The sequence below is a fragment of the Dama dama genome, chromosome 13 (genome assembly GCF_033118175.1).
Source record: "Dama dama isolate Ldn47 chromosome 13, ASM3311817v1, whole genome shotgun sequence".
NCBI classification, from domain to species: Eukaryota; Metazoa; Chordata; class Mammalia; order Artiodactyla; family Cervidae; genus Dama; species Dama dama.
This window is the reverse complement of record NC_083693.1, coordinates 27,765,161-27,785,923: the sequence shown is the minus strand read 5'-3', so window position 1 is coordinate 27,785,923 and position 20,763 is coordinate 27,765,161. Positions and strand designations below refer to the sequence as shown.

Sequence of the window (20,763 nt, the reverse complement as noted above, 5' to 3'; positions counted from 1 at the left end):
GGGGCCTATGCTGGGTCTTCCTTACTGCGCGGGCTCTTCTCTAGTTGTGGTGAGTGAGGGCTGCTCTCCAGGTTCGGTGCGTGGGCTTCTCACTGCGGTGGCTTCTCTTGTTCCAGATCACAGGCTCTAGGGCACTTGGGCTTCAGTAGTTGCAGTTTCTGGCCCCGAGAGCACAGGCTGTATAGTTGGTGACACCTGGGCTTCGTTGTTCCACCGCATGCAGGATCCTCCCAGATCAGGGGTCGAACCTGTGTCTCCTGCATTGGCAGGCAGATTCTTTACCCATGAGCCAGCAGGAAAGTCCCCACTGCACTGTTTGACTCTGTTATCGGATTGTGAAGATGACCGTGGATTTGCTCGTGAGATGCTTGTTACACTACTGTTCTGAGTCTCAACATGCTCTCTGCTGTGTGTATGTCTCGCTGTCCAGGAGGACGGTCCAGAGGGATGGAGGAAGAACTCAGGGTTCTCCTGAAGTTTTCAGGAGACTCGGGGTTGGAGGAAAGGAACAAGTCTTGTGGTGCTTGCCTTCTGGAAGAGAAAGAGGGAAGGAAATAAATAAGCCATTAGCATGCCCATGCCCAGCGGGGTCCCAGCCATGCCCCACATATCTCACCAGCTCCTCCCGCCAGCCTCAGGGTGCTGAGGCATCAGCCTCCTTTCTGGAGGACACTCCTGAGATGTGGGGAAGCGCAGTAGTGCAGGGCTCAGACAAGAGGCAGAACTGAATAAAGCGCATGTGACCTGAAGCAGCCCGCCAAGCCTCTCACTCGTCTAGTGTTTTCCACCCAGGTGGGCAATTTGGATTTTTACAGCTACTTAATAATGAATGACCACATCTTGTCAAGTAAGCAACTGGGAAAAATCAGGCTGACCTGGTTCAGTTTGCATATATTCCAGCATCTGGACCCTCAATATCCTTCCAACAGGGCTGACAGGCCTCTCCTCGCAGCCCCTGCAGTGTGAATCCCAACCAGTTCTCCGCGTCCCTTCCCCCCAGGCAGGCTGGGCAGTTTCTTCCCTCCAGAAGAAACCTCTCTGGTTTTCTCCTGTCTACATTTTCTCTATTTTCTCTCTCATTTCTCAGCTGCTGCAGACGCATCTACCTTAACCCCAGGGCAAACACCTCGGAGGGTCCTTAACTTCATCTCTCACTTTCCTGCCCTAGGACCTTCCCTTCCCCACCCCACCCCCTGGGCCTGCCCCCTACCCCAGCCCTGATATGTTTCCCTTTTTCCTTTCCACTGATTTCTTCTTTTCTTTCAACCAAAGACATTTCTCTCCACCGTTAACTTCCTTGCCCTGGAGCATAAAACCTTGGGGTCATATTTTACTCTTTCCTTTTCTTCTACCTCCAATGAAGCACCAAACTTGACCTTTTCTTCCTTTATGATGTCTGCTCCATTTTCCCCTTGACTCTCCCCAATTTGATTGCAGAATTCCAAATTTGAATGCAGAGTTTTCCAAATTTGAATTCAGAGTTCCAAATTTGAATGCATCTTTTTGAATGAAGAGTTCCAAAGAACAGCAAGGAGAGATAAGAAAGAGATCACTTTGCACTCAGAGATCAGTGCAAAGAAATAGAGGAAAACAACAGAATGGGAAAGACTAGAGATCTCAAGAAAATTATAGATACCAAGGGAACATTTCACACAAAGATGGGCAGAATAAAGGACAGAAATGGTATGGACCCAACAGAAGCAGAAGATATTAAGAAGAGGTGGCAAGAATACAGAGAACTGCACAAAAAGATCTTCATGACCCAGATAACCATGATGGTGTGATCACTCACCTAGAGCCAGACATCCTGGAATGTGAAATCAAGTGGGCCTTAGGAAGCATCACTCTGAGCAAAGCTAGTGATGGTGGAATTCCAATTGAGCTATTTCAAATCCTGAAAGATGATGCTATGAAAGTGCTGCACTCAATATGCCAGCAAATGTGCAAAACTCATCAGTGGCCACAGGACTGGAAAAGGTCAGTTTTTATTCCAATCCCAAAGAAAGGAAACACCAAAGAATGCTCAAACTACTGTACAATTGTACTCATCTCACATGCTAGTAAAGTAATGCTCAAAATTCTCCAAGCCAGGCTGCAGCAATATGTGAACTGTGAACTTCCAGATGTTCAAGCTGGATTTTAAAAAGGCAGAGGAACCAGAGATCAAATTGCCAACATCCATTGGATCATCGAAAAAGCAAGAGAGTTCCAGAAAAACATCTACTTCTGATTTATTGACTATAACAAAGCCTTTGACTGTGTGGATCACAACAAACTGTGGAAAATTCTGAAAGAGATGGGAATACCAAACCATCTGACTGACCTCCTGAGAAAACTGTATGTAGGTCAGGAAGCAACAGTTAGAACTGGACATGGACCAACAGACTGGTTCCAAATCAGGAAAGGAGTACGTCAAGGCTGTATATTGTCACCTTGCTTATTTAACTTATATGCAGAGTACATCATGCAGAATGCCGGGCTGGATGAAGCACAAGCTGGAATCAAGATTGCTGGGAGAAATATCAATAGCTTCAGATATGCAGATGACACCATCCTTATAGCAGAAAGCGAAGAAGAACCAAAGAGTCTCTTGATGAAAGTGGAAGAGGAGAGTGAAAAAGTTGGCTTAAAGCTTAACATTCAGAAACTAGTATCATGGCATCCAGTCCCATCACTTCATGGCAAATAGATGGGGTAACAGTGGAAACAGTGGCTGACTTTATTTTTTTTTGGGCTCCAAAATCACTGCAGATGGTGACTGCAGCCCTGAAATTAAAAGACGCTTACTCCTTGGAAGAAAAGCTATGACCAACCTAGACAGCATATTAAAAAGCAGAGATGTTACTTTGCCAACAAAGGTCTGTCTAGTCAAAGCTATGGTTTTTCCAGTAGTCATGTATGGATATGAGAGTTGGACTGTGAAGAAAGCTGAGTGCTGAAGAGCTGATGCTTTTGAACTGCGGTGTTGGAGAAGACTCTTGAGAGTCCCTTGGACTGCAAGGAGATCCAACCAGTCCATCCTAAAGGAGATCAGTCCTGGGTGTTCATTGGAAGGACTGATGCTGAAGCTGAAACTCCAATACTTTGGCCACCTGATATGAAGAGCTGACTCATTTGAAAAGACCCTGATGCTGGGAAAGATTGAAGGCAGGAGGAGAAGGGGACCACAGAGGATGAGATGGTTGGATGGCATCACCAGCTGGATGGACATGAGTTTGAGTAAGCTTCGGGAGTTGGTGATAGACAGGGAAGCCTGGCGTGCTGCAGTCCAAGGAGTCGCAAAGAGTCAGATACGACAGAGCAACTGAACTGAACTGAACTCCCCAATTGTTATGTCTCTATTCCAGGCTCTTAGTAACTGAGCAGCAGTTCTCTCATGGTGGTCCAGAGTCCCAGGGACCCCCAAGACCCTTACTGGCAGATCACAAGGTTAAATCTCTTTTCATAATAATCCTGCAATGTTATTTGCCTTTTTCACTCCCTTGTTCAAAGAAGTTTTCTAGAGGCCATGTGATGTATGCTAAATCCTTCCTCTGATGCTCAGTGGAGTTTTTGCTAGTGCATTCTTGTGTTTTAATATTTTCCCAATTTTTATTTCTAATATGGTAAATTATGATAAGTATCATGCACCTGAAAGCTCTTTGAGACCCTCAGTCATCTATCAGGGTGAAAAGGAGTTCTGAGACCAAAAAGCTGGAGAGCACCGACCTGGAGCCTGCCAGTCTGGATGGTGCCTGCGTGTGCCTGAGAAAAGATGCCTCTTCTGGGTGGATAGAGCCCATACCTGGTGCCAGGTCTGGTCAAGGGCGTGCAGGCTGGATTTCATCTCTATTCCTCTCTTTGGCTGGGCGCTTTGAGACATGTACAAACTTCCCCACTGTACACCGTGACCCTGTGTTTCTCAGATGTCCTAACTTATGTCCCAGTCTCCAGCTTGCCTCCTCTCTGGTTCATCCTGTCCAGCATTGTTGGATTGCTCTTCTTACAATTTTGTCCACATCACTGTCCAACTACAAGGACTCCAGTGGTTCCCACTGCCTTCTGGATGCATTTCAAGCTTCTTGATGTGGCCATGGATGTCCTCTACCATCTGGCTTTCACTTGTCCTTCCAGCTTTATTTCCTGGTGCTCCTTGACACAAACTCTCTGCCATGGTGCAACTTTATTTTTCTTGTTTTCACAGTCCAGTCAGTAACAGGCCCTCTAATTTTTCCCTAGTCACTCCCTCCACAAGCCCCCAAAGTCAGGGGTCCTGCTTACTCCTCTTAGAATCCCCTATCTAGCAATGCCTTGCCTGTGATAGATGGTGAGGAAGATGCATGGATTTTGGACTCCAACAGGCTGAGATTTGAGGCCCTGAGGCTTCCCCTATGACTCAGCAAGTAAAGAATCCATCTGTAGTGTAGGAGACACAGGAGATGGGTTTAATCCCTGGGTTGGTAAGATCCCCTGGAGGAGGAAATGGCAACCCACTCCAGTATTCTCACCTGGAGAATTCCATGGACAGAGGAACCTGGCAGGCTACAGTCCATGGGGTTGCAAAGAGTTGGACATGACTGAGCACATAAATTCACTGCCACACACAGCTGAGGGACTTTGAGCACATGACTTGACTCTTCCAAACATGAAAGGGGGAGTCCCTCATCTGTGTGGTGATGGGACTTGGTTGTCTCCGAGTGTAGTTGTGAGAAGCAGATGCTTGATAAAAGTTAGTTCTTATCTCCTTTGCTGAATGAGTGTGGTGTGTGGAGAAAAATCATGGGTACTTTTAGACCAAGAGGATATCACACGGGGGTGTTTGCACATACTACCTTTGCGGTCCTGTTGGCTGGAAAACATTGATTCCTGCCCTCAAGGGCCTCTCTTTTCTTCTTTTATTTTAAATATTATTTATTTATTTGACTGTGCCGCATCTTTGATCGTCATTGTGGCATTCAGGGTCTTTAGTTGCGGTATGTGGGATCTAGTTCCCTGACCAAGGATGGAACCCAGGCCCCTTGTGTTGGGATTGTGAAATCTTGGACACTGGACCACCAGGGAAGTCCTCTCGTATTTTTTTTTTTTTTTCTTTTTGCCTGAAAGCTGGTTGATGGTCTTCTTCACCAAGATGAATGCTCCCAGGAAACAGGGACTGATTATTCATTTCTGTTTCAATAGCACTCACTCCAGGCAGAGCCAGACATGGAAGAGGTGCTTATTAAGGATTTTGTTGAATCTATGAAAGAATCAAGCTGGTCCCAAGATGGGCTTTGAGAAAATGTTGGAAATGGCTAGCCACCTTCTCTCCAAGGAGAAAAGCTTCCTCCTTCCTTTATACTTACCTTCCTTCCATTTTTCTTCCTCCTTTTATTCATTCGACAGGTATTTAAGTGCCAGGCTCAGTTACAGGTATTGGGAATACGGCAGTAAACCTAACAGTCAATGGCTCTGACTTTGATGGGATTTAATTTTTATTTAGGGAGATAAAGCAAATAAATATTTATTTTTTTAAACTTTTTTCTTTATCTATTCTATATATAATAGTTTGCATCTGCTAGTCCCAAATTCCCAAGCAAGCAAATATGTATTTAAACTGATGCTGCGCAGTGACAAATCCTAGAAGGAAGAAAATAGGCGAGAAGCTGGGCAGTGTGAGGGTGTGGGTTGAGGGTGACTTTCCCACAGAGGTGGTCAGAGAAGGCCATAGGAGATCGAGGGAGCTGATCTCACAGATATGTTCTGGGTCCAAACTCTGTAGATGGAGAGGACAACAGGTGCAAAGGCCCTGAGGTAGGAGCATGCAGGTCATCCTGCTGACCTTGCCCCACAGCGAGGTCAGTGTGGTTGAAGAAGAGGAGGGGAGGGTCAGGTAGGTGATGAGAGGTGACAGAGTGTGGTGCCAATTCCATAGGCCTTTGACTTTGACTTTCGATGAGTTGGGAGGCCGCTTGGAGGGTTTTGAGGATAGGAGCTTCCCAAAATGACATAATTAAAAGGTCTGTTCGCCAGATGAGTTCAGTGGAATGGATTTTCTTTTTAATAAGTTTATTCATTTAGAAACTATAAATTTGTGAACTTCTATGAAGTTGCTTCTTTAGTTGTTCAGTCGCTCAGATGTGTCCGACTCTTTGCAACCTCATGGACTGCATGCAGCATTCCAGGCTTCCCTGCCCTTCACTGTCTCTCAGAGTTTACTCAAACTCATGCTCATAGAGTCAGTGCTGCCATCCAACCATGTTATCCTCTGTCGTCCCCTTCTCCTCCTGCCCTCAATCTTTCCCAGCATCAGGGTCTTTTCCAGTGAGTCGGTTCTTTGCATCAGGTGGCCAAAGTATTGGTGCTTCAGCTTCAGCATCAGTCCTTCCAATGAACATTCAGGACTGATTTCCTTTAGGATGGACTGGTTTGATCTCCTTGCTGTCCAAGGGACTCTCAAGAGTCTTCTCCAGTACCACAGTTCGAAAAATCAATTCTTTGGTGCTCAGTACTTCTTTAGAGACGCTGCCAAATGCCTTCTCTCATGAGTCTGAGGAGCAGGTGGGGGGCCTTTGGCTTCAGGGCCCTGGGAGGGAGCGGGGCCTCCCTTGGTTCAGGGGTTCCCTTCCCTCGCTTCTCGCCCACAGGAGGTTGGAGCAGAACTTCTTCAACTGCAGCTGTGACATCCGCTGGATGCAGCTGTGGCAGGAGCAGGGGGAGGCCAAGCTCAACAGTCAGAACCTCTACTGCATCGGCGCCGACGGCTCCCAGCTGCCCCTCTTCCGCATGAACATCAGCCAGTGTGGTGAGCGAGGCCCCCGGCCCGGCTGGCTCCACGCCGGCCTCCCACAGACCCCAGGGATGGTGCGGCACGTCAGTAGAGGAAGCCAGGGCTTTCCATCCCCACTGCCCTCCCAGCCTCGAATTCTCCGCACTGGCTGCGGATCTGGCTCCCCTCTTACTTCCTGCTTGCTCCTGTCCCTTCATGAGCCAGCTGTGGGAAGGTTGGCTTCAGGCAGCAGTCCCCAGTCTTTCTGGCACCAGGGACTGGTTTCGTGGAAGACAGTTCTTCCTTGGACGGAGGGTGGGGGATGGCATGGTTTGGGGATGATTCAAGTACATTACATTTATTGTACACTTTATTCCTATTTTTATTACATCAGCTCCACCTCAGATCATCAGGCATTAGGTTCTGGAGGCTGGGGACTCTTGGTTTCAGGGATGCAGAAAAGGGTTACGTGTGCCCTCTTTGTGATTGGACCAGAGTCCCTGCACCCTGTCAGTTTCTTATTAAGCAAACCTGAAGGAGTGCAGGTGCCGGTGTGGTCTCCGGGTCTCCTTTATCAGGAACGTCTAAGGGACTTTTAGAGAAGCAGATGTGTGGGCCTGATCACTCATCTCTGACTTACGAGATCAGAATGTCTGGGAATGAGTTTGGAAATGTGAATTTCTAGCGAGCTCCTCAGGGGAGTCTGAAGCGGATCAAAGTTTTGAGAGCCAGCGCCCAAAGTGGAAGATGCCATTTGATGTCATTGCTAGAGTTGCATGCCTTGAGCAACTGTCCTCCCCGCCAACCCTGCCCACCATCCCCTCCAGCAGTAAAAGCTGCATGGGCTTACGTCCTGAGATCTGATGTCTGGAGCTGGTGTGAGGCTTTTGAGACTTGGGGTACTTTTAAGAGGTCAAGCAGGTTGTGTTGTAGTCATTATTAGACAAAGCAGGAAGTGCCACCATTGCCCTCATGGACAGAGTTTTGGTCACAAGCTCTTCCTTATCTGTTCACCTGCCCTGTCCTCCCTCCCAGACCTTCCTGAGATCAGCGTGAGCCATGCCAACCTGACCGTACGAGAGGGTGACAATGCTGTCATCACCTGCAACGGCTCGGGCTCGCCCCTGCCCGATGTGGACTGGATAGTCACGGGCCTGCAGTCCATCAACACCCACCAGGTAGGTGTGGTCTTGGGCCCTGGCACCTATTAGTCTTAAAGAGCTGAATCATGAAGAGAAGCAAGAGATGTCAGAATAAGAAGGAAGAAGGGGGGAAGTTTGTGGTCCTCTCTCTACAAGAAGAAAGGCGGAGACTTGGGTGCCACCCAGCCACAACTTTTTCTGGCCAAACTGATCTTAAGCAGACTATAAACATCTCTGTACCTTACCTTCCTCATCTGTGAAATGGGTATGATGCTGCCATGCACCTCACAGGGTAAGTGTGAGGGTTACCTGAGCTCTTGACTGTAGAGAGCTTGGCCTTTAGTCAGCGTGCCTTCACTGGATAGCCCTCTTTCACTTTCTGCCCGTCTTTCCTTTTGATTCCTGAAGGTGTTGGGGAGTTTGTTGGGGGAAGCTTGTGGAAACTGATTATTGTCTTGGTTTTGGTGCCATCATCTGATTTTTCTGTTTTGAATCTTTTTTAAAAATTTTTATGTGGTAAAGTATATGTAACTTAAAATTTACAGTCTTAAATGCTTTTTTAGTTATTATAAAATATTAGCTCTATTCCCTGTGCTGTACAATATATCCCTGGAGCTTATTTTATACGTCTGATGGTTGTCTGTTTTCTTGGGGTTTTAGACAAATCTGAACTGGACCAACGTTCACGCCATCAACCTGACGCTGGTGAATGTGACGAGTGAGGACAACGGCTTCACCCTGACGTGCATCGCTGAGAATGTGGTGGGCATGAGCAACGCCAGCGTGGCCCTCACTGTCCACTGTGAGTGGGCCCCACTGTGGAGGGCGGCTGGGACCCCGGGGGTCTCGGCACAGGAGGCTGGGCCAGGTGGGGCCGCTGCAGTGGGCCTGGTCCACTGGGAGGGCAGAGACTCCTGTGGGGCAGTTCTGGGCAAGTCAAGTCAGTCCTTGGCTAGTAACCCCAGAGAGTGTGTCCCTGTCCCTCAGAAGGTGCTGGGCCTCCAACTCACATCTGCTCACTCCTAAGTTGGTTCAAGTCTGCCTTTTGTTAAACCTCTAATAGTTCTCTGAGGAGCTACTCCATAGAGACAGGGAATGGACAAGCGTACATATAAATTGTTTTGGCTGAGAAATACATGTAGTCCTGCACACTTCTTGGTAAATTACTGCTAATCACACTGAACACACACACACACACACACCAAAACCAGATATCTGAAGTTAATGACTTTCATGCTTATCTATGCACCAAATGCAAGGATCTGGGGTCATTGAATGACCTTTAGTATGAAATTTTGTTTCTCTTTTGGCTTAACGAAGATGCTTTTAAGGGAAATTCTAGTGGGACTTCCCTGATGGTCCAGTGGTTAAGACTTTGCCTTCCAATGCAGGGGGTGCGGGTTCATTCCCTGGTTGGGAAACTAAGATCCCACTTGTCTTGAGACCAAAACATAAAACAGAAGCAATGTTGTAACAAATTCCATAGACTTTATAAATGGCCAACATAAAAAAAATATCTTAAAAAAAAAGATAAATTCTGCCAACTTCTCTTACATTCTTAGTCTTCCTTTAGCCAAGAGGAACTCATCTCTTTAAGGAATTCTTAGACAGTATAGTAGACTGGATGTTTATGCCCCACCCCCCAACAAAGGTCATGAGAGGGACCCTCCAGTTACAGTGGATCCAGGAAGCATGGGTGAAGACAGACACCTCTTCACCTGTTTAGGGATGGTGTTGATGTTGGTGGGGGCTATCGGACTTCCGATTCCCTTAGTCTTTTTAGAGCTGATAGGGAAGAATTGGGGCTTCCCAGGTAGCACAGTGATAAAGAATCCACCTGCCCATGCAGGAGACACAGGAGACGCTAGATCCCTGGGTTGGGAAGATCCCCTGGAGAAGGAAATGACAACCCACTCCAGTATTCTTGCTGGGATAATTCCATAGACAGAGGAGCCTGGTGGGGTACAATCCATGGGATTGCAAAAGTCCGACATGACTGAGCATGCATGCACGCATGAAGAATTGGGCTGCCTGCCCCAGCTCCTGGAAGGCTGCTCGAGGACATGGGAGGTTACGTGTCCTGGGCTTCAGCTGGCCTGTCCCCTGGCAGACCCCCCGCGAGTGGTGAGCCTGGAGGAGCCCGAGCTGCGCCTGGAGCACTGCATCGAGTTCGTGGTCCGCGGCAACCCGCCGCCCACACTGCACTGGCTGCACAACGGCCAGCCGCTGCGGGAGTCCAAGATCATCCACGTGGAGTACTACCAGGAGGGCGAGGTCTCCGAGGGCTGCCTGCTCTTCAACAAGCCCACCCACTACAACAACGGCAACTACACCCTCATCGCCAAGAACCCCCTGGGCACCGCCAACCAGACCATCAATGGCCACTTCCTCAAGGAGCCCTTTCCAGGTGAGGGTGGAACTGCCCTGGGGTGGCTGATCCCTCCAGGCGCTCAGGGGGGTCGGGGTGTGGGGGCTTGAGGGGTGAAGCAGCGTCAACACAGATACCATCATCACCAGCAACCACACACACTTGGGAACATCTTCGGCCACCACCAGAATTTTATATAAATTAGATACAGTCTCTGTTTTCTGTTAGTGGTCACAGTAAAAACCAAGGCCCATTGGAAATACACAGCTATGCATATAAGGGTATACGGTGTCATGGTAGAGTAAGTAGGGACTTGGGAACTGGGTCGGAATGGTGGGGAATTTGGACCCAGTCCTTTTTTTGTTGGGGGATTCTGGGCCTGATCATTACCTCAATATCCTCATCTGTGAAATAGGCATGATGGTACTGCTCCTATAAGAATCTTGTGACTTTTATTAAACAACTTAAAGTAGACAAAGTGTGTGTCTCAGGCTTTGGTACCTAATGATGGTTTGATGATCTTCCATGTAAGGGGTTTCAAGTCTCTCTGATTCATCCCCATGTTTAACAGACAAGTTAAATCTCTTTCCACTTGCTGGGTAGAAGCAAGGCTTTGCCTGGGGTTGAGGCTCCCAGGCCTGTGGCCCCTTTCCTCTAATGCTGTGGTGAGTTGATGGGTGGGGAGTTCCTGATGCCCTCAACTTGAATGGTGCTGACGTCCAGTGGATGGGTGGGAGAAGGAGAGGTCATTGAAATAATGAAAAAATTTTGTTTGAATATTTGGGAAGGGAGTCTGTCTTTGTCTGGGCTGGAATATTTCCAATATCTTCCTGAAGTTGGAGGAGAAGAAAACACTCCCAAGAGTTTAGTGAAGGTGGCTGCAGCATCTCTTGGTAGATTTGGCAGCTGATAAGTTTCTATTAGTGAAGTCATGTATCTTTGATGACCTTGCTGATTTCTGCTGGGAACAAGCTAGAGGACCTCTCAGCCTTCAATTCCTAGAAATCCAGGCTTCTAATGAGGTAAAGGGTGAAGCAGATATCAGTAAAGATATCAGTAAAGACTGATATCATGTGCGCGCTCACACACACACACACACACACACACACACACACACACACACTCTCACTCACACGGCAGAGGAGGACTAGCACTGCAGCACCTGCTTATGTGAAGGTGACTTTACAACGTACAGATAACCATCAGGGAGCAGCTCCAAGGGGCCTTTTAAATCTTAGCACAAGGAAACTTGAACTCTGGAGACTCTGAGAGACACTCCGGGGAGACGAGACTGCCTGGGAAGCTAAATTCTTGCACGGAGTTCTGTGGAGCAGTGATGACACCATCACTCAGGAGAGGACTGAGAATGTGCCAGTGCTTGAGACCCTGGCCATCCCATATGGTCTGACACTTCCATCATCATTCCTGGTATACCCAGTAAAGGGCCTCAGGACACTTCCCACCGTGGGTCACACGGGGCTTTTTAAGAACTGGAAGAGTCCCGGTGGGCACTGTGGAAGCAGCGAGCTTTAGATGCCGAGATGCTTTGCTTTTCAGGACCGTAAAGTCAGGCTAGGCTTTGTTGGCATTAAGGGCTGGAGTGGCCCTTTGCCCTGCTCATGCCCATCTGGTGATTAGAGAATGGACTCTGTTTTTAAAGGGGAGGTGTATGAACACTGATGGGGGAAAGGCGAGGTGGGATGAATTGGGAGATTGAGGTTGACATGTATACTCTACTGGGTATAAAATAGATAGCTAATGAGAACCTACCGTAGTGCACAGAGAACTCTGCTCAATGTTCTGTGGGGACCTAAATGGGAGGAAACCCAGAAAAGAGGAGATATGTGCGTACGTATGGTGATTCTGCTGTGTACAGCAACTATCCTCCAATACATGTTTTCTTTTTTTTTTAAAAAAAGAGGAGAATCTACACTCCCTCATGAGTGAGGAGTGAAGCCCCTGCCAAGTGATGCTTCTATTCTCAAAGGGAAACTCCTGGGGTCTGGAGAGAGGGGGAGCCCTTGAATGTTTGAGAGGTGGGGCAAGACACTCCGGCTCCTGTCCACAGAGGGTGTGCTGGCCGTGGGGCAGCAGAAGCAGTGGAATGGTGTCGGGCATGGCTTTTCCCACGGGGAGGGAAGCCCTTCTCTGAGTCCTCCCAGCCATACGTACACCTTCTCTGTCCCCAAGAGACACAGCTGTCCCGCCTCATCACCTCTGGACACCTCTATCACCTATCGACTCTAATCAGGCCAGTCGTTCTCAAGGAGCAGTCCCCAGAGCAGCAGCATCCACACCACCTGGGCAGGTGTTAGAACTCAAACCCTAGAGCCCCACCCAGACCTACTGAGTCAGGAATTTTGGGCTGGGGCCCAGCAGTCTGTGTCTTAACAAGTCCTCCCACCCCGAAAATTCAGATGCTCTTATTTGCCAACTGCTGGCGTGGCATGTGGTGGACCGAGGAGGCAGGGGAGAGGGTGGAGTCACAGAGGAGCTTGAAGGCAAACTGCTCACCTGCACCCTGCCAGGGCCATCCTGTGTGAAGGTTTGCTTGTTCATAAAGGAATCAATGGATGATGAAACGGCAGTGACAGGGAAGAGATGGGCCAATCGTGTCGGTGACAAAGTAGCTAGGCATTCAGGAGAGTCGGTTATCTGGTGACGCAGGCAGTAAACTGCACCCTTGCTGAGCCCTGGGTGCAAAGGCTCTTGGTGGGTTCCTGCTCTTCCCTTGCTGTAAAGTGGTGGGGAGGTTGTATTTGTCATTTGTACCCGTCTTGCTTCCAGGCAGCAAAGCATGGAGGTTAAGAGTCCAAGGTCTGAAATCAGACAGATTGAGGTGCAAACTGCATCTGTGGTCCTACTGGAGAGGTGGCCTCAGCTCCTAGAATGGAGCTTGGCACACGGTGGGCGTGAGATGCCTCTGCTTCTTCATCTGTAAAATGGGGATGGTAACCGGAGCTGCTGCCTAAATAGTCCGAGGATGAATGAAGTGATGTCTGCCAAGTGTTTTGCCCTATGTCTGGACAGAGGGATGGTTCAACTGCTGTTGGCCATGATTCCAGGTGGAGAGTTAAGGAGTTGAGTTCAGGAGTTCTAGAATTGGTAGTCACTCTGTAATCAAGCTGGGAAGTTCTAATAGACCTTCTTCAGGCAGTTTCATCGAAGGTGGTAGTTATGGAGTCACAAGCTAGGGTTCAGATTCTCACTCAGCTGCCCATCAGCTCTGTGATCTCAGGCAGCTTATTCAGCCCTCTTGCTTCTGCCTCAGAGATGGTGGTGAAGATTAATTCACAGACACTGGATCAAACTGCCTAAAATATCTCCCACAGTGCTTGGTACAGAGTAAGAGCAGAACTAGTTTGTTTTTATTTTTATTTTTTTAAAAAAACATCCAAGGACAACTGAAAGTGGATTTGTTTGGGGAGGGGATGGAGATCTGAAGGTGAGGGTCTTCTTTCTTGACTGTTCGTGGGTCCGAGGCCCACAGGAGAAATTGGATTGAAATGAATACACTGAGTGGAGACGTCTGAAGATGCAGAGGCTTCGATCAGAGGATTTTCTCTGAGCAGGACATTGAGATGAAAATATGCTGGGAAAGCTTTTTGTAAGCTTCACATCCTATGCAAATGTTGGTGGTTCCTTCTGCATTTCCAGGGAAGCGCTAGAATGTTCTGCCTGGAGTTTAAGCCTTAGTGTAGGAGCCAGTCCTTGGAAAGGAAGATGTGTTCTAGAAGCATGGAATCGTCTTTCATGTTCCAGGATCTTGGAGGGGCCACCAAAAAGGATCTGGGTGTAAGAGTGGGACTGTGAGGAGTCAGGGATCTGAGTGTCAGGGGAGGCTGAGGATCATGTCAGGGTCAGGGTGGTACCTGGAAGGTCACCATGAGGGATCCTTAGATAATGATGTGATAGGAAGGGAAATGTTGCCAAGAGTGTGTGTGTGTGTGTGTGTGTGCACGTGTATGTGTATGTGTTTGTATGTGTGTATGGGCGAATGTCCACGCACACATGTATGTGCGTGCATACATGCATGTATGTGCATGCATTTGTGTATGTATGAAAGAATGTATGTTTTTGTGTGTGTGCCTGTATGTGCATGTATGTGTGTATGCATGGTGTGCATGCATGTGTATGTGTATGTATGTGTGTATTTATGTGTGTGTATGCAAGGGAGGTGTGTGTATGTGTATGTGTGTGCATGTGTGTATGGGTGAATGTGCTTGTATGTGTGTTTATGTGTACATGTGTGCCTGTATGTATGCATGTGTTTTTTGTGTGTGCATGTATGTGTGTGTATGTGTGTATGCAAGGGGTGTGTGCGCGCACATGTGTATGTGTTTGTATATGTGTGAAGGTTCATGTGTGAGTATGTGTGTGCATTTATGTGCTTATGTGTATGTATGTATGTGTACGAGTGTATGTGTGCATATATGTGTCTATTTATGTGTGCGTGCACATGTATGCAGATGTGTGTGTATGTGTGTTTGCCTGTACTCCTGCAACGAATATCTGTGAATACCTGACAAAACATTTAGGAACAAGTGAGCTGCCATAACTCTTGAATTCTCCTTTTTTCACTTGGCCAGGAAGTCTCTTCATTGTGACAGCAGAAACCAGAATTCCCTCAGGGCCCTGGGTACCACCAAGGGGAGACACCATTGTGCCAACGCCCTTAATGGCATCAAGGCTGGCTTCTTTCCCCTCAGGAACTTGTTGAGACTAGAACGTGCTCCCAGCCTGCCGGTGCTGGGGACGTGGAGGGGGCAGCCGCGTGTGGCCGTCTGGGCGGGGTGGGCCGAGCATGTGGACGCCTGGCGCAGCTCCCTCCCCTGTCCTCACATCTGAAGCCAGGCCATCTCTTCACATCATCACGTCTCAGTGCATCTCTGTCTGTCTGGATGCAAGCTGCCGCCTCTCTTCTCTTTTCTCTGGACCCCACTGGCTTTTCCCACTGAGTTTTTCTTGAGGAGTTTGGGATCTGGAGGAGACAGATGCCTTCCATTCGTGCCCGGTCCCCTTTGGGATTCAGATGCTGCCTTGGCACGCTAATCCAGTTGTTCTCCCAGCCTGCTGGTGCAGGCAGAGATGAGGACCACTCTTGGGTACCATCCTCTTCCAGGGTGAAGTTTCGAGTCCTCCCACAGGTTAAACAGAACCCTGGAGGTCTGCTGTTCCAGGTCTCATGTGTTTCCTGGGTGAATACATGTCTCCAGGCTCCTGCAAAGGAGCTAAGCATTCATAGGCTCACCGAGAGATTACAGGGTTCACAGATTAGGCCAAAACATTTGGCTGACATGAGACTATTCTCCAATAAAGACATGCCTTATGAGAAATATGCAAATCAGTTTTAACTATGAGTTGATCTGGCACGTCTCTTTTCTCTGAAGCCACAGCTAGGGTCCCTTGACCCCCATCTTCCTCCCAAATCAGGTAATTGGTCACTTGCAGTTTAGAAGAGGCTGGGGGTATGAAGGGCATGCTCAGGAATTTGGGCAAAGCTGTATTGCTGTCCCTTGAAACAACAAGAAGCAGATGATGAACAGGAAATCTATTAACAGTGCGTTTACGGTATGTAGAGCTTTCTTTAAAGGGCCCCTTCCTTATAGAAAGCATCCTTTTCTGCACAGGCAGTTAGAGAATGGAGCTACGGCTGCAATGACTGAAAGCTTAGTTAGCCAAATGCCCGGTAAACGGAAGGTCCATGATGAATGAATGAATGAGCTGTTGTTTTCAGGATGTGGTAGGCTTGTGACAGGAGGAGCTGTACTACAATGCAGGGGTTCTCAAAGGGAGCAGCAGCATCCTCATCACCTGAAAACTTGGTCAAAATGCAAATTCTCAAAACCGACTCCAGACCTCCTGAAACAGAAATTCTGGGGTGAGGACCAATAATCCGTATTTCTTTTTTTAAAAAGTTAAAAACTTTTAAAGTTCTTGATTTTGAAATAGTTTGGGATTTACACCTCCCCGCCAAATTGCAAAAGAGTACAAAAGACTTTCTTACACCCTTCACCCAGCTTCCCCCAATGTTGCCATCTTACATAATCACAGTGCAGTGATCACAACCAGGAGTGACACTGATACAACCCTATTACCTAATCTACAGACTTTATCTAAATTTTATCAGTTGTCCGTCTCTTCTCGAGATCCAGTCCAGGATTATACATTGCATTTGGCTGCCATGCTACTGTATTCTCTTAGTTCTTCAGCCTCTCTTTGTCTTCCATGATCTGCGTCCTTTGAAGAATCCTCACTAGTTATATGTAGGCCATCCTACAGCTTGGGTTTGCCTGGCGTTTTCTCACAGTTGAATGCCAGGTATGCATTTTTGGTAAGAGCACCACGGAAGTAACATTGTACCCCTTCGGTGCATCGTGTTGGGGGTACATGATGTCTGTACCTCTTATTACCCGTGATGTTAACTTTCTCACTTGGTCAAGATGGTGTCTGCCAGGTTTCTCCACTGCAAAGTGATAATTTTTTTCCCTTCTGTAATTAATAAGCATCATATTTTGAAGCTTTATAAATGTCATTTCTTATCATTCTTTCACATATTAATTTTAGCATTCATTGGTGATTCTTGCCTGAATCAAATATTAACGTGCCATTTGTCAATGGTGATTTTTTTCTAGTTCCATCCTTTCCTCTCTATTTATTAATTGGAATTTTATTGTAAGGAAGAGCTTTCTTTTTCTTCCTCATTTGTTGATTAAATTACTTCTTATATCAGTATGGACTCATGGGTATTTATTTTGCTTTGTGAATTACAATCCATGTGTTAATTTGCTAGAGCTGCCATGAGAAAAAGTGTCAGGGACTAAATGGCTTAAACAGCATAAATTTATCTTCTTACAATTCTGGAGGCTTGCAGTCTGAGATCAAGGTATCAGAAGGGTTGGTTCTTTCTGAGCCTGTCTCGTTGGCTTGCAGGTGGTTGTCATCTCCGTGTGTCTTCATCTGTCTCCATATAACTATATCCTAAGGCCCTCTTATAAGGACACAGTCATATTGGATTAGTGCCCACCCTAATGAGTTTATTTTTTCTGAACTTTTTGCAAGGGGAGAAAAATATTTATTTTTTTAATTGGAGGATAATTGCTTTACAATGTTGTGTTGGCTTCTGCCATACAACAGTGTGAATCAGTCATAAGTATACATGTGTCCCCTCACTCTTGAACCTCCTTCCCACCCTCCTATCCCACCTATCCCTCTAGGTTGCTAATGACTTTAACTTAATTTTATCTTAGTGTCTTAAATTTTATCATAGTGTCTTAAAGACACTATCTTTAAATATAGTCATAGTTTAAGGTACTAGGAGTTAGGACTTCCACGTATGAATTTTGGGCAGCTCATAACATAAATAAATAATTCAGCTCATAACAACCTATGACTGACTGTCATTATATTTTGTTGCTCAAATCATCCCCAATTTGGCCATTGGAAACCCCTCACGGTGGCTCCTGCATCCTTTCTTCCTTCCCCTAATAATTTTTGTATGCTTTCTTGCTTTTCAATACCACAAGGTGTTCTAGGTACACCTTTTACTTTTTCTTCCCCAGCCCCGGAATTATGCATTTCTCCAAGAAGCCCTCATTCTTTCTGTTGGAGGATGGTAGTGGTCATCTCCTGGATGCTTCTGTGTCAGGCTGAAGTTTGAGAATCTCTGATAAACCGGTTCCGAGCCCAGGCTTGAATCCAGGTGTATCCCTTCTTAGATGAGTGACATTCAATTAGTCACTTGATCTCTATATGTCTTTTTAGTCTCCTGATAAAAGGGTGTAATGCTACCCATCTCCCAGGGTGGGTATAAGGATTGGGTGATGTGTTACATAAAGCATTTTGCACATCCCCATCTCATAATCAATGCCCAATAATAATTGGCTTTCATTATTAGGTGATCATTTCTAAAGGCTGAAGACTCAATAACACATTTTCATCTGGGAAATAGATTCTAGAGGGATCCCCAAGCATGTCTCAGTGACCTCTAGAATAAACTTTACAATTGGGGAATTGTGATCTTGAGATCATAGCTGGCGTTTCCCAGGAAGATCACCGAAGCCCATCCTGCAGCATTTCTTCTGGGCTCTAATGTTCCGCCAGCATCCCCAACACACTGCATACCTGAGGGAAGGCTGTGGGGTGCGATGCGGAATCTAGATTTAATTCTTCATCTCATGGTTTGGTTTCTAGTCTCCAGGAGGGCCAGGCCACCTCCCTTGAAATCCAGGAGTTTTAGCTCTTATTCCTTTATTTAGAAGACCACCTTCTAAAGAGTAAAAGGGTGTGGGGGAGGGTTGACATGCCAAGGGTTTTAGCTTTCAGTTGCCAGGGCAACAGGGGATCATGGTGAGTGGGAGAGGTCATAGCTATGAAGAAGATAGAGCGAGGCTGTTCCGATTTTTATTACGTTTGTTAATTATCTCTGTCTTTTTTTTTTGCAGAGAGCACGGATAACTTTGTCTCTTGTAAGTCTCTTTTACCTTTTGCTTTGAAAGTGACTTATTCTGATACTTTGGTGACTACTGAGTCCAGATAGCCCTCTTTCCTGTTCTATCACCATCCCCAGACCCATGGCCGCTGACAGGATCTGAGTGAACCATGAAAGGAGAGTAGAAACTCTTCTTGGGCAGTTCCAAGCCCATGCCTCTTAGACGGTCACTTGCTGCCTCAGTTTTCTTGCATTTTTCTAGGGTCTGACCATGTTGCAGGTCTTCCTACCCAGAAAGAGAGAGGTGGTGTTAGGAAGGATGTGGGGTTCACATGCCCCGGTGGACCCGTGTTGAGCATCTGAGTTGTTCTTGCAGAGAGAATGTGGAGCCTGTGATGTTAGTGTTTGTCACCTGCTTCAAGAGCCAGGGAATTTGGCCAGAACCCACCCAGGTGGTGCTAGTGGTAAAGAATCTGCCCGCCAATGCAAGAGACCTAAGAGACATGGGTTCAATCCCTTGATCAGGAAGATCCCCTGGAGGAGGGCATGGCAACCTGCTCTAGTATTCTTGCCTGGGGAACCCATGGACAGAGGAGCCTGGCGGGCTACAGTCCATGGGGTCGCAACTGAAGCGACTGAGCATGCAAGACTAGTGGAGCTGTGACTGGCAAGGTCTCCCACAGCCTCATCTGTCTTTGAATGAAATTATTGAGGCTCAGTCTATAAGCGATTTGGGGCCAGGACTAGACAACTCCCAAAGGATTTGGGGGTTTGCTCATGGACTGTAGGGGAACCCATATTTATTCCTTTTCCTTTTGTCCCCCATGGGAGAGGAATAGTGACGGCCGAGGTCATTTCAGCTTCCTGTGTGGCCTGAGACAGCAGACAGTCCTTTTTTAGGACATGCGTTGCTGTTCGGCTCAGATGTAAATATCACCTGTAATTCCTTTATTTGTGCTTGGCCTTAGTGGACTTGTCATCTCACAGAACATCCCTCTGGAGAAATTTGAACCGGGGGTGTCTCTGGACAAGTTGGTGATTCCAGATGGAAGTCTGAGGGAGGCTTGGCTGCCCCTCCAGGCCTTGCTGGGAAGACCTGGTGTTTCCTAGTCAGATAAACTTGCTGCTTAACTGAAGCTGCCACTGTGCTCTGAAATCTGCCTCAGGGCAATGGATAGTGGGTAGTTTGTGGGGCCACAGGCCTCCTGGATCTCACTGAGGAGATCCAGGAAGGGCATAGAAAGAAGGGACAGGATAAGGGATGCAGAGAGGAGCTGTGTGTAGCCAGAGCTGCCTTCACTGACACAATGGGCTGAATCCAGACCCTGGCTGTGATCGCAAACCATCTCACTTCCTCTTATCTATCCAATAGCTCATGGCCTGTGTTGCCCAGGTTAGGGTTAGGCTATTTATTCTGGGATGTGAATCAGGGGATGAGAGTGAAGGCTCTTTATGCCTATGCAGTCTGTCCTTGAGCTGTCAACACCTGCCAGGGAGCCTTTGGGGTCTGGTCTCTGGGGACCCCTGCAAAGCCTGGCGAGATCAGACAGTCTGACTTCCAAGGGATATCCTCTAGGAAGAACTTTCGAGAAGGTTTGGGAGTTGGGTAAGAACTGTGGGGGAGGTTCTCGTGGCCAGCAAACTAACTACTTTTATGTTTTTCTGGTTGGTTTTCAGTCTACGAAGTGAGTCCCACCCCTCCTATCACTGTGACCCACAAACCAGAGGAAGACACTTTCGGGGTGAGTCACTTCTTGGTCAAGAGAAAGGTGTTTACTGATGCAGTGGTTTTCCGCCTTCTGTTTTAAGTCGTCAACTTTTCCAAACACTCCCTTGTTTGGGAACTGTTAGCATAAAGAAGCCGTGATGAATGACCTCCTCTCAGGTGGTTGAAACCTGATGAGAATAATAATTCATTGTTTGAGGAAGTCTTTGAGGATCTGCTTTAAGCCCCGGGGCTTGGAAGAGAAGAGTTTGAGAATTCCCACTCCATTAGCAACCAGCTGGGCCTGATTTGAAGGGGCTGCTAATTGTACAACCTTTTACAAAAGTCAGAGTTGCCCGGGGTATCTTCTTGGGTGGGAGTTGCCCCTACCCC

General features: G+C 47.3%; 1 protein-coding gene across 5 annotated transcripts in view; it reads left to right on the top strand.

Annotated features, from left to right (window-relative positions):
• NTRK3 (neurotrophic receptor tyrosine kinase 3) overlaps window positions 1-20,763 on the top strand; it is a 409,774-nt gene that overhangs the window by 124,490 nt on the left and 264,521 nt on the right. For all 5 annotated transcript variants that reach the window (XM_061158653.1, XM_061158655.1, XM_061158654.1 and 2 more), the window contains exons 6-11: window positions 6,603-6,760; window positions 7,760-7,902; window positions 8,527-8,668; window positions 9,977-10,273; window positions 18,679-18,702; window positions 20,343-20,407. In XM_061158653.1, coding sequence (XP_061014636.1) covers window positions 6,603-6,760; window positions 7,760-7,902; window positions 8,527-8,668; window positions 9,977-10,273; window positions 18,679-18,702; window positions 20,343-20,407 — 829 coding nt within the window. The remainder of the gene's footprint in view (window positions 1-6,602; window positions 6,761-7,759; window positions 7,903-8,526; window positions 8,669-9,976; window positions 10,274-18,678; window positions 18,703-20,342; window positions 20,408-20,763) is intronic.